Here is a 22,114-nt window from a genome sequence, read left to right on the forward strand (position 1 = left end):
TCGAAAAAATATTATTAGAATATTTTTTGAAGCTCTTTAGACCTAAAAATTATGGAATTTTAATAACATTTTTTTTTGGAATCTTGAAAGAGTGATTTTTTTAGAATTTTGCAGGAAGGACTTTTAAAGTTTTTAGACTAGATTTTTTCAGGACATATTTGTGAGGACCCTTAGTCTTAAAAATTGGGAATTTTTGAAACAAAATTTTTAAAGGCCTGTGAGCATTTCTACAGAATTTTTTTAAAAAGAATATTTTTTAGGTCCTTTGGCAACAGAAATATTGAATTATTAGGAATATTTTCGAAAGGACTTGAAGGGTATTAATCATAGACTTTTAAGGATTTTTTTAAATTCAGTTAGACCTGAAACTAGGGATACTTCAAAAAATCGTTTTTGAAGGACTTTTCAAGGATATTTTCTTAAGGTCGTTTGGATCTTGAAATAGTAGATTTTTTATAAACTCCACCATTCTATGGAGGGTATATTAGCTTTGTCATTCCGTGTGTATACATATAAATTCTGGATCAGCGAAATTCTAAGACGAATTTGTTCTTAGAATTTCGGATTTCTTCCGTCTGTCTATGTGTCCCTTTGTTGTAAACACGTCATCTTTCAAACGAATTGAGACAGGAGGCTATAATAAATTTACCCGAATTGTTTAAAATTTCGTATTCGTATACCCCTAAAAATTTCGTATGCACGTCCACGTCTTCGTATAGCCCCCATATAACGGTACCTTTCGATATTCGGTATTTTGATGATTTTAGCGGTATTTTTCGCCGGAATTGTTTTAAATTTTGTATTTGAAGTTTGTAAAGGGTATTACAGTCTTTGCCTAAAAATTTCGTATAGCCCCCACATAACGGTAAGTCCATGACTTCGTATAGCTCCCACATAACGGTACTTCCCGATATTCGGTATTTTGATGATTTCAGCTATAGTATTCGTCGGAATTGATTTAAATTTCGTATTTGAAGATCTTAATGTGTACTGCAGCCTATTCAGGTTCCTGTCTTCGTATAGCCCCCGTATAAAGGTCATCATTTAAATGGTATTTTTTTGGAATTTTTTGAACGTTTTCAAGTTCCAAATGGTGGAGGGTATTCAAAGTTCGGCACGTCCGAAGTTAGCTGCTTTTTTACTTGTTTGGAATAGCTTCGGTTGGACTTGGAAGATCACAATTGTGGATATTCTAAGGAGTTTTGGAATTCTTTGATGCCAAGAAATAGTAAATTTTTGAAACACCATCTGATCGAGGAGTTCTGAAAACCGTTTTTGAAATGACTGTGACGTTTCTGGGGTGGATTTTTAAGGATATTTTTTAAGTTCGTCAGATCTAAAAATTGGCGATATTTGAAACGACTTTTTTTAGAATTTCTACAAGTGTTTTTTCATTGGACTTTTAAAGGATTTTTTTTAAAGATCGGGTAGATTTAGAAATATAGAATTCCTAGAATAGCTTGGGAGAACTTTGGCATTTTTCAGGGTCTTTTTATTTAGAAAAAGACGATTTCTTTTTAGGATTTATAAATGACATTCAGATCTAAAATCGAGGATTTTGCAAAAATAAAATTTAAAAAGAATGTAAGCGTTGCAGCAGCGAGCTTTTCAAAAAATTTTTTTTTTAAATTTCAGATCTAAAAACTTGAGATATTTAAAAAAAAATTTAAGACTGTAAGCTTTCCTTTTTAAGAATATTTTTGTAAGTCTTTTAGATCTAGAGATATTTTCAAAAAATACTTTCGGAAGAATCAATAGCACACATTTTAGAATCCCTTTTATCCAGAAATAGGGAATTTTTAATAGAAATCTATAGATGAAAAAGTGGCGATTTTGGAGAAATATTTTTAGAACTCTCAACAGTGAAATTATGAAGGTCCTTTAAGACCTTTCAGACTTTATTTGTTTAAAATAATATTTTTGAGGGGGTAGCGAGCGTTTCTACAACGATCTGTTCGATGACACATCTGGATGGTCCATCAATCTGAACTTTTCAAAAATCTTTTTTAAGGTTTTCAGATTTTTTATTAGGGTATTTTTAAAAATCTTTTTTTTAAGACTGTAAGCGTTCCTACAGTGAACTTTTTAAGAATATTTTGAATCGTTTTTATCCAGAAATTGTCGATTTTTGAACAATATTATCATATCTTTCCACAGTGAAGTTGGAATCATATTTCCTGAAGGTCCTTTAATTTTTTAGCGTCTTTTTAAAATTAAAAATATGCGAGCATTCTGATCTTAAATCGGAAGAATTAAAAAAAAAATATTTGGGATAGCGAGCCTTTCTACAACGAAATTTTCGATGACATTTCTGAAAGGTCCTTCAATCTATAAGTAGTGGATTTCTAGCAATATTTCTGGAAGGGCTATGATGGTCTTAATCATAGGTTTTTAAGGATATTTAATAGTTCTTCAAATGTATAAATCGTCTATTTATTGCAATATTTCCAATGTTGGAGCTCTAAGTTTTTTTTTTTCGAAATAATTTCCTGCGTTTTAATCATTAGTTTTTACAAATATTTTTAGAAGAACTGACTCCTGAATTATCTAAATTTTTTTTGGAAGCAATTTCTGTGTTGGATTTCATTGTTGGATTTTCGCCAAACTTGATCTATAATCAAAAATTTTTAAAGAAATATTTTTTTGAATATTCTTGGAAGAGTTTTTAAGTTTTTTTTTTTTGGAAAAAGGTTAAATCTCTTTTTTTTAAGAAAATGTTTTCAAATATTATCACATCTAGAAATAGAAAGAAATCCTGGTGTTTTAAAAATATTTTATAAAAATATATCGTTGAAGTGGTGTAGGGTATGTTAAAGTCGACAGTGCCGACTACTGTCGTCTTTTGATTGGTTTTTTGATTTGGAGTTTTTTTTTTTCTGGGATTGTTGTTGTTATTGTTGTTACTGGTTTACTTTTGGCAGTTACTTTTGTCTTCAAAGTTAAGTATTTACGGATTGGGAATGTGGTTGTTGTAAATGGTTTCGCAAATTTTTACCAAATATTTAAAAAAAAATACTTTTGTTTTTTTTTTGTTTTTGTAAATTTAAATGCTTATAGGTTAAGTCTTAAGGTTAAATACCGAAAAAAGCTTATTACAGCTTTAGGCTTGCTTAAGCTTTTATGTTTATATTTTACAAGACTTAAATGCTAATGTTTATCATCGTTAGAGTATACAAAAAAGAAAATTAAAATTATTAAACATAAAAAATTTACCAAAAAATAATTAAATAAAAAAAATATAAACAAAAATAAAAACTAGAAAATATAGTAGTATTTATTTGCGAACCTGTCCCCGCTATCGGCTCCAGTACTTGGACCTAAGCCATCTGGACCGCCATCGGCTTCTGAAGACGAGCCACGCGACAGTACCCCTCGTATCTCACCTGGTATCACTTCTTCACTGCGATTCACCGTAAATGAGCTTTTTCCCTTCTTTCCAAAGCCCATACGTCTTTTACGACCTTTTCGATATTTTTTTGTGAAAGTTTTTTTTGTTAGTTTTTTTTTTACAATATTAACATTTTTTTCAACAAACTAAATGATGTGATTTTATTTTGGTTAAATGCAAATGTTCAAATTGTTTTTTGGTTTTTTGTTGGTTAGAAAACGAATTATAAAGCGTACGATTTTTTTGGTTAGTTCTGAACAGTTTAACTAAAGGAGATTTTAGTGAAATAAATAAAAAGTTTATAAAAATGATTTCTAACTGAATGCCAAAACTCAACAAGGTAATGAAAACATTTAATTATTAGGAAAATATAATTGAAAACTTTATAAAAAAATATATATTATTTTTTTTGAAATTTGGGAACAAATAACGGCCACGACGTTTCTACAAATAGTTTGCTGGGTTATGTATTTCTTGAAATCGTGGTATGATTGAAATTTTTTTGTTAGTGTGTTACTAAGATTTTCAGACTTATTTCTTTTTTTATATATGTACAAAACGTAACTGCAGGTTAAAAGTGAACAGAATTTTTGGAACATAACAAGAAATCTCATACCTGTTGCCGATAGCTGTGATGTGGAATTGGATTTTTTGCCCATGCCACTGCCACTTTTGGGGGAACGTTCTTGGTCCGCAGCACCTTTTTTGCGATCTTGCGCCGTATCGGATAGACTGCCATCTGTGGGAGGGGGAGATGATAAAAAAAATATATATTGAAATGGTATCGAAATATTTTTTTCTTCAAATAAAATATTTATTTTCATGGGATTTTTGAATAATTTTATCTGAAGATTTCGGAATAAAAACCGAGCAGGTTTTAATAGCATTTTCCAAGACTTCTCAAAAATATTTTTTCAGGGATCAATTATGGCCAATATCTGGGTTTTTAAAAAATATTTTTTTGAGAAAAATCTAAGAATAAATTTAAAAATTTTTAATCCCTTGAAAAAAACGAGAATTATTTGGCAACATTTTCTGAATTATTATTATTTTTTTTTCAAATCAGAAAACGTTTTCAGATAGTATGGGTTATTAAGTTCATCATTCGGTTTGTAACTCATCGAAATAATAATTTTAGATCTAACTCTAGCGACTTCTAGGACGATTTGGACCTGTCCGTCTATTGTAATCACTATTGTAATCAAGTCAAAACGAATTAGGATAGGAAGCTAACAATTTGCGCAGATCGGTCTTTTGCCAGGTAAAGTTTGAAGATGGGCTACACCCGCCCACGATATCGTATAGCCCCCATGTAACAGTACCCCCGGTATTCTGTATTTTGATGATTTTAGCCACATTTTTCAAGGGAATTGTCTGAAATCCCGCACAAGGAGTTCTTTGTAAGTACCTTACCGCTGGAATATAATTTTCTATATAGGCCCACGATATCGTTTTTAAAGGGTACCTCACGATATTCGGTATTTTGATGATTTTAGCAACATTTTTCCGGAATTGTCTCTCAACCCACCCCAGGGGTTTCTTCTGAGTAATTTAACTCCTGGAAGAGAATGGTCTACATAGGTTCACGATATCGTATATCCCCCATATAACGGTACCTCCTGATATTCGGTATTTTGATGAGTTTAGCGACCGTTTGGACTGGAATTGTTTTTGATCGGATTGATTGTATTTAAAGTTTAAAGCCCGTAACGAGTATTATAAGCTATGATGGAAAATTGTCTGCAGCCCTTTATTCGGTATTTTCATGATATTAGCTACATTATTTAACGGAATTGCTTCAAATTTCGTATTTGAAGTTCGGAATCGGTACTACAGCCAATGACAACAAATTACTTGTACAGGTCGACATCTTCGTATGGCACAATATACTGGTTTTCATTTAAGTGGTATTTTTCGACGGATTTTTGTTGAAATTAAGATCCTTCGGTGAAAGGTGTTATAAGTTCGGCCCGGACGAACTTACAGCTTTTTAATTATTTAATTCATGGTCCAATAGCCCGGGGAAACCGTAATTCAAAACCATTTTTTTTTTCAAGGGGCACCTGAACCGAGCGTTTTTTATGATTTTTACGAGGATAAATTATTTTTAAAATTCATTTCAGTTCTATCTGTGCCCGAATCGTGGACTTTTTAGGATTCTTCCTCAGACTTTTATTTTCAAAGACCACCTGAGCCCAGAATATAATAAAGATGTATTGAGACCTATAATTATTTCAAAATTAACCCCAATATGGCTACAGAGGTTATATATCAAAAAGTGCCTCATCAAAATACTGGTGTTAGACACCATCAAATCCGTTTCAGGTGTCCGTACGTCTGGCTTGTGCGCACTATAGCTCTCGATGGGAGTATCCGATTTGGTTCAAACTTGGTATAACGGCATATTACTATCAAATCTATATTGAGTTCGGAGATAGGCAATACTGGTCCACTCCTTCTGGTACCTCCCCCACAAATGTTCAAAATTGTCATAGAAAATAATTTACTTATAGACCAAGTGCGGACCATCCTATTTTAATTAATTGAGGTTTGAAAAAGGGTAATATCAGCCCACACCATCAAGTACTTCCCCCACAAAGGGTTAACATTTTGAATAATTATTAAATGTGGAATAATATCCGATTCTCTTTAAATTTCGCACATCTCAATATTATTACCACTGCAATATCTGATAAAATGAGAAAAAGACCTTCAGAGCTCTTCTATGAGAAAAAGACCTTCACGTCTTCTATGAGAAGATCTTCACAGCTCTTCTATGAGAACACCTTCACAGCTCTTTTATGAGAAGATCTTCACAACTCTTCTATGAGAAGACCTTCACAGCTCTTCTATGAGAAGACCTTCACGTTTTCTATGAGAAGACCTTTACAGCTCTTCTATGATAAGACCTTCACAGCTCTTCTATGAGAAGACCTTCACAGCTCTTCTATGAGAAAAAGACCTTCACAACTCTTCTATGAGAAGACCTCCACAGCTCTTCTATGAGAAGAAGACCTTCACAGCTCTTCTATGAGAAGAAGTCCTCCGCAGCTCTTCTATGAGAAGAAGACCTTCACAGCTCCTTTATGAGAAGACCTTCGCAGCTCTTCTATGAGAAGACCTTCACAGCCCTTCTATGAGAAGACCTTCACAGCTCTTCTATGAGAAGACCTTCACAGCTCTTCTATGAGAAGATCTTCACAGCTCTTCTATGAAAAGACCTTCACAGCTCTTTTATGAGGAGACCTTCACAGCTCTTTTATGAGAAGACCTTCACAGCTCTTCTATGAGAAGAAGACCTTCACAGCTCTTCTATGAAAAGAAGACCTTCACAGCTCTTCTATGAGAAGAAGACCTTCACAGCTCTTCTATGAGAAGAAGACCTTCACAGCTCTTCTATGAGAAGTAGACCTTCACAGCTCTTCTATGAGAAGTAGACCTTCACAGGCCTTCTATGAGAAGACCTTCAAAGCTCTTATATGAGAAGACAACTTCATCTTTTATGAGAAGATCCCTCATCTTCTATGAGAAAACCACCTCGTTTTCTATGGGAAGATCTCCTCGTTCATCTATGAGAAACCTTCTTGAGAAGAACAATGAGAAACCTTTTTGAGAAGACCACATATGAGAAGACCATCTCGTCTTCTATGAGAAGATCCCTAGTTTTTCTCTGGGAAGGCCTTTAGTTCTTCTAAGAGAAAAACCTTCAGCTATCTAAGAGGTACATCCTAATAAGTAATAAAAGAAGTGGAATACCTTGGTCCACTATATCTGGTACCTTTCGTACATTTCATCTACGAATTTCTTTTAACCTTGTTTTATGAATATTTTTTTTAAGAACCACCGATTGCATATTTTAATATCCATTCTGAGACCGAAACACATACCAAGGACTACGTATTAAAAACAATTGTTCAATGTTCATCTGAGGCCTACTTTTAAAGCCTTTTCTAACTGAAACGTAAGAGCGAAATGTGGTCACAGATTTGATCAAGTTTTTGTAAGATCTGAGATTGAAACGATAATTTTTACAAAAAAAAAAAAAAAAAAAAAAAAAAAATTAAATGCGATTTGTATAAAAATTTTTCAAGGTCCATATCTGCCCAAGATGTTATTTTTTCAAGAACGCGAAGAATACATTTTTGGAAATTTTTTTCAATGATCGGTTTTAAGGGCCAAGAGCCTGAAAAGAAACTATTTTGAATATTTTTTCAAGGACCATCAAAGACTGAAACATGGAAAGGTTTTGAATATTTTTTTGAGACTGAAACTTGTAAGGGACTTGAACCTAAAGCGTGGAGTTTTAGGAAAATTTTTCTAGACTTCTGAACCTAAAATAGGGCTGTTAAAAGGGTCTTGTCTATAACATGAAACGAATTATTTGTTGAAAACTGGGACAAGAACGTGGGATCAGAGGTTGAAATGTGAATTTTTGAGAATAGTTTTTTTGAGTTCTGAGCCGAAAATAGGGATCCATTGGGGTCCAAAAAACCCAAAAAGTGGATTTTTTAAAATAATTTTTATTTCCAGATAATTTTTTCAATTCCAGATAATTTTTTCATTTTTTAAGAATTTTTCAAGCACCATCTGATCCATAGGTTTCGATATTTCAAAGTATTTTTTTAAACACCATTATTTTTCATTAAATGATCGGATTTAAAAACCAGTCTTTTTAAGACATATTTTTGAACCACTTTTCCTGGATCATTTGAAAGGGAAACGTATTTTTAAGGAATAATTACTGCTCCGGAGGACCATCTGATGAATATTTTTTAAGGACCATCGTATCCCGAAATTTTTGAGAGTTTTTAAAGGACCATTTGAACCGGAAACATTGGATTTTTTAAACAAAAATTGAGGGCTAATCTGAGCCTGAAACGTGAACGTTTTTGGAATATTTCAAATGTTAAGGACTATCTGTATAAGGACCTCCTTATGTGAAACGCAGGGCTCCGTTTCAGGAGGTCTTAAAAATGCAGATAGTTTTTGAAAAATATTTTTTGAGACAATTTCGTTTTTTCTAAACATTTTTCAGTCAAAGCGTAACTTCAGATTTGTAGGAATAAACTTTCTTTTGTTTTTTTTTTAGAAAATAATGGTTTTTGGATTTTCAAAATATTTTAAGCCTATAATTTTATAATTTTTTATGGAAGTTTTAAATTTATCCTACTCACCGACTTTCTCATCGGGATTGCCTTCGTCTTTCTTAGCACCATCTGCACCTTCACCATCCGGTTTTGGATCGACATATTCACTAAAATCATCGTCCAACATGGCATCAATTGCATCCCAATCGATGACGTCGCCGGCCGCATCGGGATCCGCAGCATCGGCGTCCGCACCACCCGATGACGATGTGGGATCGGCAGGATTTTGAGAGTTGGCATTATCCGTTGTCGACGCCGCCGCCGTTGTTGTTGCATTGGCGTTCGTTGATGATGATGTGGTGGTGGTTGTTGTAGTTGTTGTTGTGGTGAGATTTGTGGTTTGAATGATTGTTGTTGAGGATGAGATCGTTCCGTCAGCGTTAACGTTAGCGTCGTTTGTGGTGGTGGTGGTGGAATGTTTCAATGAGGCACGTTTATTGGGTGATGTTGTGGAATTGGCGACACCATGATGGGAATTTGCAAAAGAGGAAGAAGAAGCAGCATTATTAGCATTATTACTACCGGCCATAGCAGAGCCGGCAGTGCCAGTCGCAGTACCGCCGCCGCTGCCGCCGGCACTGCCACTCCCACTGCCAGCCTTCAATGACTGTTGGTCTAAAACTTCTTTCCCCCTTTGTCTAAGACTACCGCTACCGCTAACTGGCATAGCACTACCGCTACCACTACTACTATACTGGCGATTCGTGTTCGAATGTTGTGAGGTGTTGCTGTGGGCGGCCACACGATCGCCGTAATCGTCGTACTCAAAGTACTCGGGCTGATCATTAATACTGACGAGATTACTGCGATCGCTGCCGGTTTCGTATTGATGTTGTTGTTGCTGTTGTTGGTGGCGACTACTCCTCTTCGACGAGGCAGTAGCCATGGCTGATTGACGTGGTCCCCCCGAACGACTGGCATCGTATTGTTCGCCAACAGGGCCTGGCCGCTCGCCGCTATTGCCATGGCCATTGACCATGGCGTTGCCGCTGCCATGCGTTCCACCAGGCGGCATTGATGCGGATGTGTGTGGATCAGATCCCCCCATCATTTGGCCATGGTCGTCGACGGGCGAAAAGTTGTGAGCGTTTTGTGCGCTGGGAGGATGCGGCAAGTTGCGACGACGTTTCATGTAAGGTCCCGCCGGTCCGTACAGCTTTTCATGAGTCGAACGGTCCAGGTCGAGGGACATGTGGTTGCGTCCCCTGGTCATGTCGTAACGTCGACGCGAGTCACGAAACTGCGAAGGAGCCACACCGCGCCTCGTCCAACCCACGTCCGAGTCATAGGTAATGGTCACGATTTTGTCATCCGTCACCAGGAAGTGCGAGTGGCTCAAGGGATTCGTTGGATTGACATTGGCCCCCATGTACGATTGGCGTATATTGGTCTCTGAACCGTAGCGTCGCGAAAGATCTTCATCGAATTGGGCGGGATAGACCTCATCCTCGTAGCGGATGCGTCGGCGGCCCCAGCTCTTGGCGTGTAAATCGTCATAGTCCAGGGAACGCGATTGGCCCTCATGGAACATTTTTCGCCGGTCGAGTGAGGTACGACCCGTGGGAATGCCGATTTTGGGTTTCTTGAGAATGGATGGCGGCTGGGCTCGACCCTCGGCAATGGGCACGGCCGACACGAGGGCATCTTCGCTGAGCTGACGCGATAGACGCAGCACCGACTGCGTGGGCAATTGGGGAGGAGGGGCCAGGGAGGATTTAGCCTTTTTGTGCGCTGTTGGGGTCGGGGTATGGACATGGTATGTGGGCACCGCACCCAGATCTAGCTGGGGTGCCGTAAGCCCGCTAACGAAATGCTGATCCACACATTCACCGCACATTGCCGGATCGGTGGTGGGCAGTGAAGGCTCCGAGGATGACGGTTGGAACATCGAAAGCGATGGTCGTCGCAACAGCTGCTCAGCTGTATAGGGATAGGTGATGGGATTGTGCTGGGGATGGGGGTGGGCATCGATCAGACAATAGGGATCGGGGCAGGCCCCAATGGTGACACCGGACGAGGCCAGGGCTGCATTGGTCGACAGCACCACCGGTTGGCTGCCATTCTGGCAGTGACTACACGTGTTGTCATAGTGATCGCGTATATAGCCGACGTAGGATGAGGGCGACGAAGAGACGGTGTGAGCGTGAACATGGGCTGCAGCCGAATCAGCTGTTAGGCCAATGCGAGCCGGTTGTTGGCGAAAAAAGTTGACAACGGGCGATGTCAGACGCTTAAGACCACGCAATGTAGTCGCGCCACCGCCACTGCCGCCGGCAGCAGCAGCCGCCGCCGCCGCTGCTGCCTCCGCTTCCAGGGCGTCTATGCAACAGTCGGGTGCGAACCCGGGATCGGAAGGGAAATGCGTGAAGTTGGCAGCATGCGCTTGATACTCGGGGAACTGTATGGTGGGAATCGCATGGGGTGGGGGTGGCTGTTGTTGGAGTTGGTGTTGGTGTTGTGTCTGTGGTGGAGGAGGTGGGTACTGAGGTGGATTAAATGTACTGAGTTGTTGTTGTGTGGCCTGTGTCAGAGGATCTTGTGTTACGATTCGTGCACTGGGGACGACGCCGCAGCCGCCGCCGTCCATCACCATGAGATTGTTGGGATTGGCTGGATCGAGGAAATACTGCTCGACCAGATCGCCACTATTGTCGGTCACCATGAGTTGGGTTGGCAGTTGTGGTGGTTGTGCTGGTGTCAGGCCAGCCGTTGCCGCTGCATGGGCCGCAGCCGCATGGGCCACCGCTGCGGTTGCCGTGTTCGGTGGTGATTCACTGGCCGCCAGTTCGGCAAGACGTTGTAGGTGTTCCAGCTGTTCGAGCAGCTGCATCTGTTGCGTCGTGGTCTGGACGTGAGGTGGTGTATGAAACGCCGCACCCATGGGCAAATAGTCACAGTCGTCCACTTCGATGGTGTTCGAGCGAAAGCGTTCGAAGAAACCGCCCCTGCCGCCGCCGTCGTCGCCGCCACCTAAACGCATTGGCTGACCGACAGCTGTCAGGCTGTTCGGTCCAAAATAAGAGCGCCAATTTCGTGGTAAGCTACTGTTACTTTGGAAGGTTTAATTGTTTTTGTTTGGTTCGCAAAAACACATATTTGTTGTGGGTGGTGGGGTTTGGTGTGGGTGTTTGTGTGTGGGAGAGAGAGTGTGTATTTTTGTTCCAACAGAGAGAAATTGAGAAGAGATTTTGTGTGTGTGTTGCCATTGTTGGAGAAAAGTTGAGAAACATTGCGGTTATTTGGAAAGTGTGAATGTGTGTGTGTGAGTGTGAAATTGAGTGTGGGAGTGTTGGTGTTGTGTATTGCACACGCAAGGCAAGTACATGCAAAGTAAGTGGTGGGTGAGTGGCAAGCCAAAACGAAGGAGCAGAGTTATTGTTGTTGATTTTTTATTTTTGTGGAGAAATTAAGTCGGAGAGAGAGAGAGACAGATACAAAGAAGCAAAATAATGAGAAGGAAACAATAAAAACCAGAAACGAAGGATAATGATGTCCGAGTGTATGAGAGAGGGAGAGAGAGTAAATTGATGGAAACAGAGAATTGGGATAGGGAGCCATGAATTGGAATTTTTCGAGATATAGAGAGAGCGAAAGAGGAGAGCAATGTTTAAATGATACATGGAAAAGACACAGTGAAAGTTGTTGTGGTTGTTGTCGTTCGTAGGCATTTTTAGAAGCATTTCAAACACAAAATTAAGCGCAGGCGTCATTGAGTCGTTCGTTGTAGTTGTTGTTTTTTTGGTTGTTGGGTGGTGGTGGTGGTTGAGGTCGTGGTCGTGGTTGAGTAAGGAGTTGAAATCATAGTCGAGTATATTTTTTGGTTGTTTTTTTTTTTTTATCGGTTGATTGTAACAAAACGTAACACATAAAGACAGGAACAAAAAAAGAACAAAGACATAGTAAACATAAAGAAAGTTGGCATGTATTGGCTTGTTGTTTTGTAGGTATTTGTTTTTGTAAATTTTTGTTAAGAAATTTTGCAGCTTTCATTTCATTTCACATTTGCCAGATTTTTGTCTTTTTTTTTGGAGAATTTGATTTTCAATGTTGCTATAGCCAGATTTGGGTAGGATATGTTTTTTTTTCAATTATTTTGTCAGGAGTAGGGAGCGGGGTGAGATGCATTATTTTTTTTTCAAATGTTGCCAAAAACCCGTGTCTTTGACCATTTTTTTTTCGTTGCCCAATTAATTTTTCACAAAGCGCCAAAAGCACATTTTATAGAAAATTTTATTCATACCGTAAGAGAGAGAGAGAAAAAAAGCTTTGATTTCAAGTTCATAATATCATCATAATTTTCTTACACAACGAATGTGTGCGGAAAAAGCTTAAAGCTTTCGAATTGAATTAGTATTGATAATTTCAATCACAAAAGTGAAAAAAAGCTTTATTCGAAAACAAGTGACTGATTCTTTGAACCATTCAATACTCACCTGAGTCCCCGTGACCCTCTTAACCTTTCCGATTGTGTTGAGAATGAGCTTGAGGTCACACTAACCAACGACTCAATGTCCGAGTCACCAAAATCGCCCATATAATCTTTGTCCGGCGATAGCGAGTGTCGTGGCCGCATTCGTGTCTCCATCGAATGCAGATCACTGTCCGAGAGCCCGGTATAGTGTCGCTCCCAGCCACCACCACCAGTACTACGATATAGTGGTTGATGATGCGGTTGACGTGTGCGATGTCGACCAAAACGACCGTTACCCGAGGATAAGCGTTCGTCAAACTCTTGGCCCAAACGATCACGTATCATGGCGCTGCGTGATGTCTGGGGTACCTGGAAGGAAAAAATCAGGGGAAGGGGAAAATTAGGTAAATGTTCCTTTTTTGGGAAAAAAAAGTCTTTGATTCTATATTTCCTACAGGGCTGAATGGAGTTTTCCATAGGAAAATTGCAATTCAGCCAGGCTGAATGGAGTTTTCCATATGAAAAACTCCATTTTTCCATAGGAAAATTGCAATTCAGCCGGGCTGAATGGAGTTTGCCATAGAAAAATTTCAATTCAGCCGGGCTGAATGGAGTTTTCCATAGGAAAATTGCAATTCAGCCTGGCTTAATGGAGTTTTCCATAGGAAAATTGCAATTCAGCCGGGCTGAATGGAGTTTGCCATAGAAAAATTTCAATTCAGCCGGGCTGAATGGAGTTTTCCATAGGAAAATTGCAATTCAGCCTGGCTGAATGGAGTTTTCCATAGGAAAATTGCAATTCAGCCTGGCTGAATGGAGTTTTCCATAGGAAAATTGCAATTCAGCCTGGCTGAATGGAGTTTTCCATAGGAAAATTGCAATTCAGCCTGGCTGAATGGAGTTTTCCATAGGAAAATTGCAATTCAGCCTGGCTGAATGGAGTTTTCCATAGGAAAATTGCAATTTAGCCAGGCTGAATGGAGTTTTCCATAGGAAAATTGCAATTTAGCCAGGCTGAATGGAGTTTTCCATAGGAAAATTGCAATTCAGCCAGGCTGAATGGAGTTTTCCATAGGAAAATTGCAATTCAGCCAGGCTGAATGGAGTTTTCCATAGGAAAATTGCAATTCAGCCAGGCTGAATGGAGTTTTCCATAGGAAAATTGCAATCCACCCAGGCTGAATGGAGTTTTCCATAGGAAAATTGCAATTCAGCCGGGCTGAATAGAGTTTTCCATAGGAAAATTGCAATTCAGCCGGGCTGAATAGAGTTTTCCATAGGAAAATTGCAATTCAGCCGGGCTGAATAGAGTTTTCCATAGGAAAATTGCAATTCAGCCGGGCTGAATAGAGTTTTCCATAGGAAAATTGCAATTCAGCCGGGCTGAATAGAGTTTTCCATAGGAAAATTGCAATTCAGCCGGGCTGAATAGAGTTTTCCATAGGAAAATTGCAATTCAGCCGGGCTGAATAGAGTTTCCCATAGGAAAATTGCAATTCAGCCGGGCTGAATAGAGTTTTCCATAGGAAAATTGCAATTCAGCCGGGCTGAATAGAGTTTTCCATAGGAAAATTGCAATTCAGCCAGGCTGAATAGAGTTTTCCATAGGAAAATTGCAATTCAGCCGGGCTGAATAGAGTTTTCCATAGGAAAATTGCAATTCAGCCAGGCTGAATAGAGTTTTCCATAGGAAAATTGCAATTCAGCCGGGCTGAATAGAGTTTTCCATAGGAAAATTGCAATTCAGCCGGGCTGAATAGAGTTTTCCATAGGAAAATTGCAATTCAGCCGGGCTGAATAGAGTTTTCCATAGGAAAATTGCAATTCAGCCGGGCTGAATAGAGTTTTCCATAGGAAAATTGCAATTCAGCCGGGCTGAATAGAGTTTTCCATAGGAAAATTGCAATTCAGCCGGGCTGAATAGAGTTTTCCATAGTAAAATCTCAATTCAGCCTGGCTGAATAGAGTTTTCCATAGGAAAATTGCAATTCAGCCGGGCTGAATAGAGTTTTCCATAGGAAAATCTCAATTCAGCCTGGCTGAATAGAGTTTTCCATAGGAAAATCTCAATTCAGCCTGGCTGAATAGAGTTTTCCATAGGAAAATCTCAATTCAGCCTGGCTGAATAGAGTTTTCCATAGGAAAATCTCAATTCAGCCTGGCTGAATAGAGTTTTCCATAGGAAAATCTCAATTCAGCCTGGCTGAATAGAGTTTTCCATAGGAAAATCTCAATTCAGCCTGGCTGAATAGAGTTTTCCATAGGAAAATCTCAATTCAGCCTGGCTGAATAGAGTTTTCCATAGGAAAATCTCAATTCAGCCTGGCTGAATAGAGTTTTCCATAGGAAAATCTCAATTCAGCCTGGCTGAATAGAGTTTTCCATAGGAGAATCTCAATTCAGCCTGGCTGAATAGAGTTTTCCATAGGAAAATCTCAATTCAGCCTGGCTGAATAGAGTTTTCCATAGGAAAATCTCAATTCAGCCTGGCTGAATAGAGTTTTCCATAGGAAAATCTCAATTCAGCCTGGCTGAATAGAGGAAAATCTCAATTCAGCCTGGCTGAATAGAGTTTTCCATAGGAAAATCTCAATTCAGCCTGGCTGAATAGAGTTTTCCATAGGAAAATCTCAATTCAGCCTGGCTGAATAGAGTTTTCCATAGGAAAATCTCAATTCAGCCTGGCTGAATAGAGTTTTCCATAGGAAAATCTCAATTCAGCCTGGCTGAATAGAGTTTTCCATAGGAAAATTGCAATTCAGCCTGGCTGAATAGAGTTTTCCATAGGAAAATTGCAATTCAGCCTGGCTGAATAGAGTTTTCCATAGGAAAATTGCAATTCAGCCTAGCTGAATGGAGTTTTCCATAGAAAAATTGCCATTAAGCCAAGGCTGAATGGAGTTTTCCATAGGAAAATTTGCAATTCAGCCGGGCGGAATGGAGTTTTCCATAGGAAAATTTGCAATTCAGCCGGGCTGAATGGAGTTTTCCATAGGAAAATTGCAATTCAATGGGCCTACGGAAAACTCCATTCTATTCTCTATTCTCCCTTATAGATCTCTCTCATTTAATTAAGCCTCCTCGTTACTCACCTTTGGCAGTTGTCTCTTTTTGGGTGAACCCGTTGGTGTGGCAGTCGCCGAGCGCGATTGGAAGCGTTGCTGTTGCGATGCCGATGTGCCGACACCACTGTCATAGGGCGTTACAATCGACGAGGTGGCACCACTATATGGTGGTATACTACCTATATCGTGTCCCCGATATTCTGGTGGTGACAGGGAACCACGTCTTGGACTTGTACTGCGATAGTAACCGCTGTGATAAACATCACCGGGTGCCGCAGAATGGCTACGTTGACTCAGACTCATGCCACCGGGACCAGTGGTAGGAGCACCATTACGACGAAAATAGCCACTTGGAGCACCGGGGGCCTAAATGCACAACAATAACAACAAAAAAACAAAAACAATTAATTAATAAATTCCCAAAAGAGTGACACAATTTTTGAAATTATTTGGGCTTTGAGATTTCGAAAAGGAAAATCAAAAAGCATTGATTTTTTTCACTGTAAATATTTTCAGTTTTAATAAAAAAAATGAAATAAATTATAAAATTGTATTAAAAAAATATAAAAATTCCTTGGGGAATCCTTTTGCTTTGTTGTTTTTTAAGTTTTATTTCAAATAACTACTTTGAAGAAAAATTAAATGATAAACATGGAAAAAATGAATTTGAAACAAGCTTTGAGGTAACTTCACATTGAGAGTTGAGAAAACAGGATTGGAAGAAAAACTTGTTATTGGCATAGCAAGAAAATAGCGTTTTTCGTACAGCTGTATGGGTTGTTATTATTGAGAGAGAGAGCGAGAGAGGGGTTTGAGTGAAAATAATGATATATTAAAAGTATTTGAAATAAAATGTGTTTTGGTGGAAAAAATGTAATTTTTGTTTGAAAATTTTCAAAAATGAATATTTTTTTTTATTGATTATTTATAATGACAGGGCTGAGATTAGCTGCTGAAATGGAGGTTTGTAAATTCCGCAAATAAAAAAATGCCTTCTAATTCTAAAATTTTTCGAGATTATGGTATATGATTTTAAACTTGTTTACAATTACTAGGAAGACTGGTTATTTTAAGTTACGTATATCGGATATGAAATGAGTGCATTTTCAAGGATCTGGTCCTTTGAATGCCTAATGTTAATAGTTTCCAAAAAGGTTTAAAAAAGTCAATTCGAAATGTCATTTGCGCCAAATTTGCAAATTTCTTCTCTTTGGTGACATAAAATAACATATCTAGAAAATTTGGTTTCCTTTAGCATCGACTTGCTAAAAGTGCTACTTCGTCCTAGGATTGTATCTAGATTTTTTGGACAGATTTTTTTGAAGACCTACAGGAACAGTTTTGGTTGAATATTTTGTTCAATTGCCCATTTACAACGTGGCCAAAAGAAACATCCTTCCGGGAGCCGTGAAAAATGTTAATTGCGAGCCAATTGAATTTGGGAGTTGAAATGGGATATCTTAGTCCACGATTGGTTTTGAAAGAACACTATGTTAGGCACTAAAGGCTAGGCTATCGAATTCCTTACTTGGGATGAAAAATACAGGGTTGCGTGCTTGAATTCTTAAGGACTATCAGGGCCCTAGAGGATTTTTAATAGGGCTTTGGAGAATGGATTTTAGAAGATTTTTTCCAAGAATCAAATCGTGAGCTTGGATTTTTGAGAGTTTTTTCAGGGCTTGTCAAAGCCATAAGCGTGGAGTTTTAAGAGTGTATTTTCAGGGAATTCAGACCAATAAATCATAGATATTTTCAAGGACTATCAGAGCTTTAGTATTAATTTTTTTCAGAATATTCTACAAGGATTATCAGATCGATGAGCGTAAGGATTTTCAATGTAAACATTTTTAGATCCTTTTGAGATATAGTCGTGGGCTGTTTGTGAATAATTGTAAGAGGGTATTCGTGGACTTTATTGAAGGACCTTCGTATATATAATCCATAACTTTTATTTAATAATCTTTATTAAATAATTTTTGTGGCTTTAATCGCGGATTTTTATTAAGCATTTTTAAAAGAACCTTTTATAGCTATAATCGAGGGTATTGTCAGTTTAAAACCTTTCAGACTTTTTATGATTTTTAAAGGATCTTAAGAGCTAAAATCGTCGATTTTTATACATATTTTAAAAGGACCTCCATAGCGGATTTTTTGAAAATGTTATTTCTAAAAATGATCCTATCCTTTTAAAAGAGTCTTTTAATTGATAATTTCCAATATTTATCTTAAAAGATTTTTTATGAAATATTTCTGGATTTTTGAGAAATGTTTCTCAAGGATAACTGAACGACATTTTAACGAAATTCATAGCTTAAATTTTTTTTTTAGAATATTTTTTGGAAAATATTTGGCTTTGATATGAACGGTTTTGAGAATATATTTCTAAAATCCATGCGATTTTTAAGGACCTTTGATGCTATAATCAATAACTTTTATTGAATATTTTCAGAGGTGCTTATTAACCAAAATCGGGTAATTTTTTATAAATTATTTTGAAGGACTTTTGAGATTATAATTGTAGATTTTTATTAACAGTTTTAAAGGTCCTTCGTGCCTACAATTGATATTTATGAATAATTTTTACCGGACCTTCGTAGTTATATTCGTTAACTTTTATTGAATATTTTCAGAGGTCCTTATGAAGTAAAATGTTGGGGTTTTTATACATTTTTTAAAGGACTTTCGAGACTATAATCGTGGATTTATATGAATATTCATTAAAGGTCCTTAGAGTTTTTAAATGAGCATTTTTATGAGAATTTTTAAGGATCCTCGTGACTATAATCGACTACTTTTATTGAATATTTTCAGAGGTCCTTATGAACTAAAACCATGGGTGATTAATAAATATTTTTAAAGAGACTATAATCGCGAATTTATATGAATATTTTTTAAGGTACTTTGTACCAATAATTGTGTTTTTTATGAATATTTTTTACAGGACCTTCGTAGCTATAGTCGGTAACTTTTATTGAATATTTTCAGAGGTCCTTATGAACTTAAATGTTGGGGTTTTTATACATTTTTCAAAGGATTTCGAGACTATAATCGTGGATTTATATCAATATTTCTTGGATGTCCTTACAGTCTTTTATGAATATTTTTAAAGGACCTTCTATAATCAAAGATTTTTTTTAAACTATTTTCAGAGGTCCTTATGAACTAATTTTTTTGCGTTTTTATAAATATTTTTAAAGGACTTTCTAGACTATAATTGTAGATTTTTATCAATAGTTTTGGAAGGTCCTTCGTGACTTTAATTATGGATATTACAAATATTTGTAATGGACCTTCGTAGCTACAATCGATAACTTTCATTGAATATATTCAGAGGTCCATATGACCTAAAATCGCAGATTTTTTATATATATTTTTATAGGACCTTCGGGATTATAATCACGGATTTATATGAATATTTTTTAAAGGTCCTTTGTGCCTACAATTGATGATTTTTATGAATATTTTTTAAAACTGTAATCGAAGACTTTTATTTAATATTTTCAGAGATCATTATGAGCTAAAGCCATGAGCGTTTTTATAAATATTTTTAAAGGGCCTTCAAGGATATAATCGTGGATTTATAATAAGGTTTCTAAAGGACCTTCGTGCCTTTTTTTCGATTTCTATAAAAAAAAAATGTTAAAACTATAATCAATGACTTTAATTAAGTGTCTTTATGAACAAAAATCTTGTTTTCAATAATTAAATTTTTTAGGACTCTCGGGGCTACAATCGTGTAATCTATTGAATATTTTGAAAGGACCTTCAAAACAGCAATTGAGATTTTTATTAACATTATTAAAAAACCATCGGAGTTATAATCATACATTTGATGTTAATATTAATACATTCGAAGAGGATATTTTTTGAAGGTCCTTTGGAAGGTCCTTTTTTCGTGTATTTTCTTTGATATTGTAAAGGGCTATTAGAATTGTAATTTTATATTCTTAAAACATATTTCTTAAATTGCCTTTGAGTTAAAAACTTCGAATTCTTTTGGAACATTCTTAAACGATTTTTAGATCTCTAATTGTATATTTTCAAAGGATATTATTTAAGTGGTTTTGGAGAAATAATCTTAGAGAAATAATCTGAAAGACTTTCCGAGTTAAAATAGTGGGTTTTGTTTTGAATATTTTTAAAGGACCCTCAGAACTAAACTCGTGGACTTTGTTTGAAAATTTCAAAGTATTTTTTGATTTTTAATTGCAGTAAGTATATACTTTCTGTAGGATCTGCGACTTATATATGCGGAATTTTTCGAATATATTATTTGAGGATATTTTTAAACAATATTTGGGGATATAAGAATAAGTAAGAATCATTAATAACATAGGTTAATTCGTAGGTTTTTAGAATATTTTTGCAGGTACCTTTTGAGCTATAATTTCAGATTATCTGAGAACTTTCATGTTTATAATCGTAGATATTTAAGAATATTTTCCAAACATCCTCTGAAGTTGTAATTTTAATTTTTTGGGGGCTTTTCCAGAAAAAACCGTGGATGATTAAGGTCAAGAAACTTTTAACGAATCATGAATTTTATTTAAATTTTTGAAACGATTTCAAAGTTTCAATAGTAAAATTTTAAAAAATCATAATTTTCAGAACTGAAAATAGTTTTTTCAAGGATTACAACAGATTTTTTTAAAGCTGCATTCCTGGACTTTTTTTGACACATTTTAAGAACTATGTTTATTACAGGACTTTTGAGGACTTTAATTAATAAAATAGTGGATTATTGGCAAATATTGATATCTTAAAATAATAAAACCTGGAACTTTTAGAGACTAATTTCCAATATTTATCAGAAATCATTTTTTAGAAAATATTTCTGGATTTTTGAGGAAAGTTCTTCAAGGATTATCAAAGGGTCTTTTATCGAAATTCATAGCTAGAATGCTATGAGCACACAAGCGTGGGTTTCTTTAAAGACTTTTCGGAGACAAATTTTGCAAGCAAAGGATTATCAAAGGGTCTTTTATCGAAATTCATAGCTAGAATGCTATGAGCACACAACCGTGGGTTTCTTTAAAGACTATTCGGAGACAAATTTTGCAAGCAAAGTTAAATCCAAAGCAAGTTCTTTTTTTTAAAAAGAAAAATTTATATTTTTTGAAGCCTGAAGCGAAAATCGAAGAAATTTCAATACCACTTTCAATACAAAAAATTTTTTTGGGAATTTTTTTTACGAGGATTAAAAAGGACTATTTCAGTAACTATCAGAGATATAACTTTTAAGAAACCCGGGGACTTTTTAAGGTTTTCAAGGAATACTATATTTAATATCGGGTTAGAACACTATTACACAAAGTCAAAAAAGATCTACTCTACATAAAATTTGAATTTATTTTAGGCTCTTAATACCCTGGGTTCCAGCTTTTGCTCAGTGTAATCAGAAGCTTTCCCTGACATGATCAGCCTATAAATTTCGTTTCATAGATTTGACAGTTAAGTGAAAAAATCCTCTCTTAAAAAAATAATAAATAATTTATTTTGTGTTTGTTTTCTTAATAAACTCAAAAAAAAAAAAAAATGTAAATCAAATGTCAAACCTGCTGATTGTGATAACTTTGTCCAATTCCCGAAACGGTACGATAATCACGAGCTACCATGCCGGCCACCCGTTTGCGACCTTGCGGTGACATGTCACGTCTAGAGCGACGCTCTTGCAAATCAAGCTGGTGTTGAGTGGGCAATTTCGCATAATGAGGGGGGTGGGGTGGTTGGAAATTTTAATAGTTTTGGATGAGAGTTATGGCAAAAAGAGATTTGGAATGGATAAAGAGGGGACAAATTACATTGTAAAAACAATTTAAGACAGGGAATTTCAGGACAGTGGACAAATGTCGTATTTTTTCAATATATTTTTTTTTTTTAATAAAAAATATAATCCAAAAAGAAGAGAAATAGAATAAATAGAAAGATAAAAATAGAAAAAAAATAGAAATGGGGGTATTTTTAGTGGCAAGAGAAAAAAGGGTGAGTAAATTTTGTGTCAAGTGAGATTTGGTGATTAGATCTTACTGTGAGAGCTGTATATATATGTGTGTGTGTGGGGGAATTTTTGTGTGATTCCATAGGTATTTGAATTGAAGCTACA

General features: G+C 36.6%; 1 protein-coding gene across 1 annotated transcript in view; it reads right to left on the reverse strand.

The window, feature by feature from the left end:
• Positions 1 to 22,114, reverse strand: part of LOC101889564 (uncharacterized) — a 164,796-nt gene that overhangs the window by 44,734 nt on the left and 97,948 nt on the right. The window contains exons 13-17 of the mRNA XM_059123878.1: positions 21,567 to 21,692; positions 16,039 to 16,377; positions 12,969 to 13,315; positions 8,563 to 11,585; positions 4,005 to 4,127 (exon numbers count right to left, since the gene is read on the reverse strand). Of these exons, the coding sequence (XP_058979861.1) occupies positions 4,005 to 4,127; positions 8,563 to 11,585; positions 12,969 to 13,315; positions 16,039 to 16,377; positions 21,567 to 21,692 (3,958 nt within the window). The remainder of the gene's footprint in view (positions 1 to 4,004; positions 4,128 to 8,562; positions 11,586 to 12,968; positions 13,316 to 16,038; positions 16,378 to 21,566; positions 21,693 to 22,114) is intronic.

This window comes from Musca domestica, unplaced genomic scaffold, assembly GCF_030504385.1.
Source record: "Musca domestica strain aabys unplaced genomic scaffold, Musca_domestica.polishedcontigs.V.1.1 253, whole genome shotgun sequence".
Classification (NCBI taxonomy): Eukaryota; Metazoa; Arthropoda; class Insecta; order Diptera; family Muscidae; genus Musca; species Musca domestica.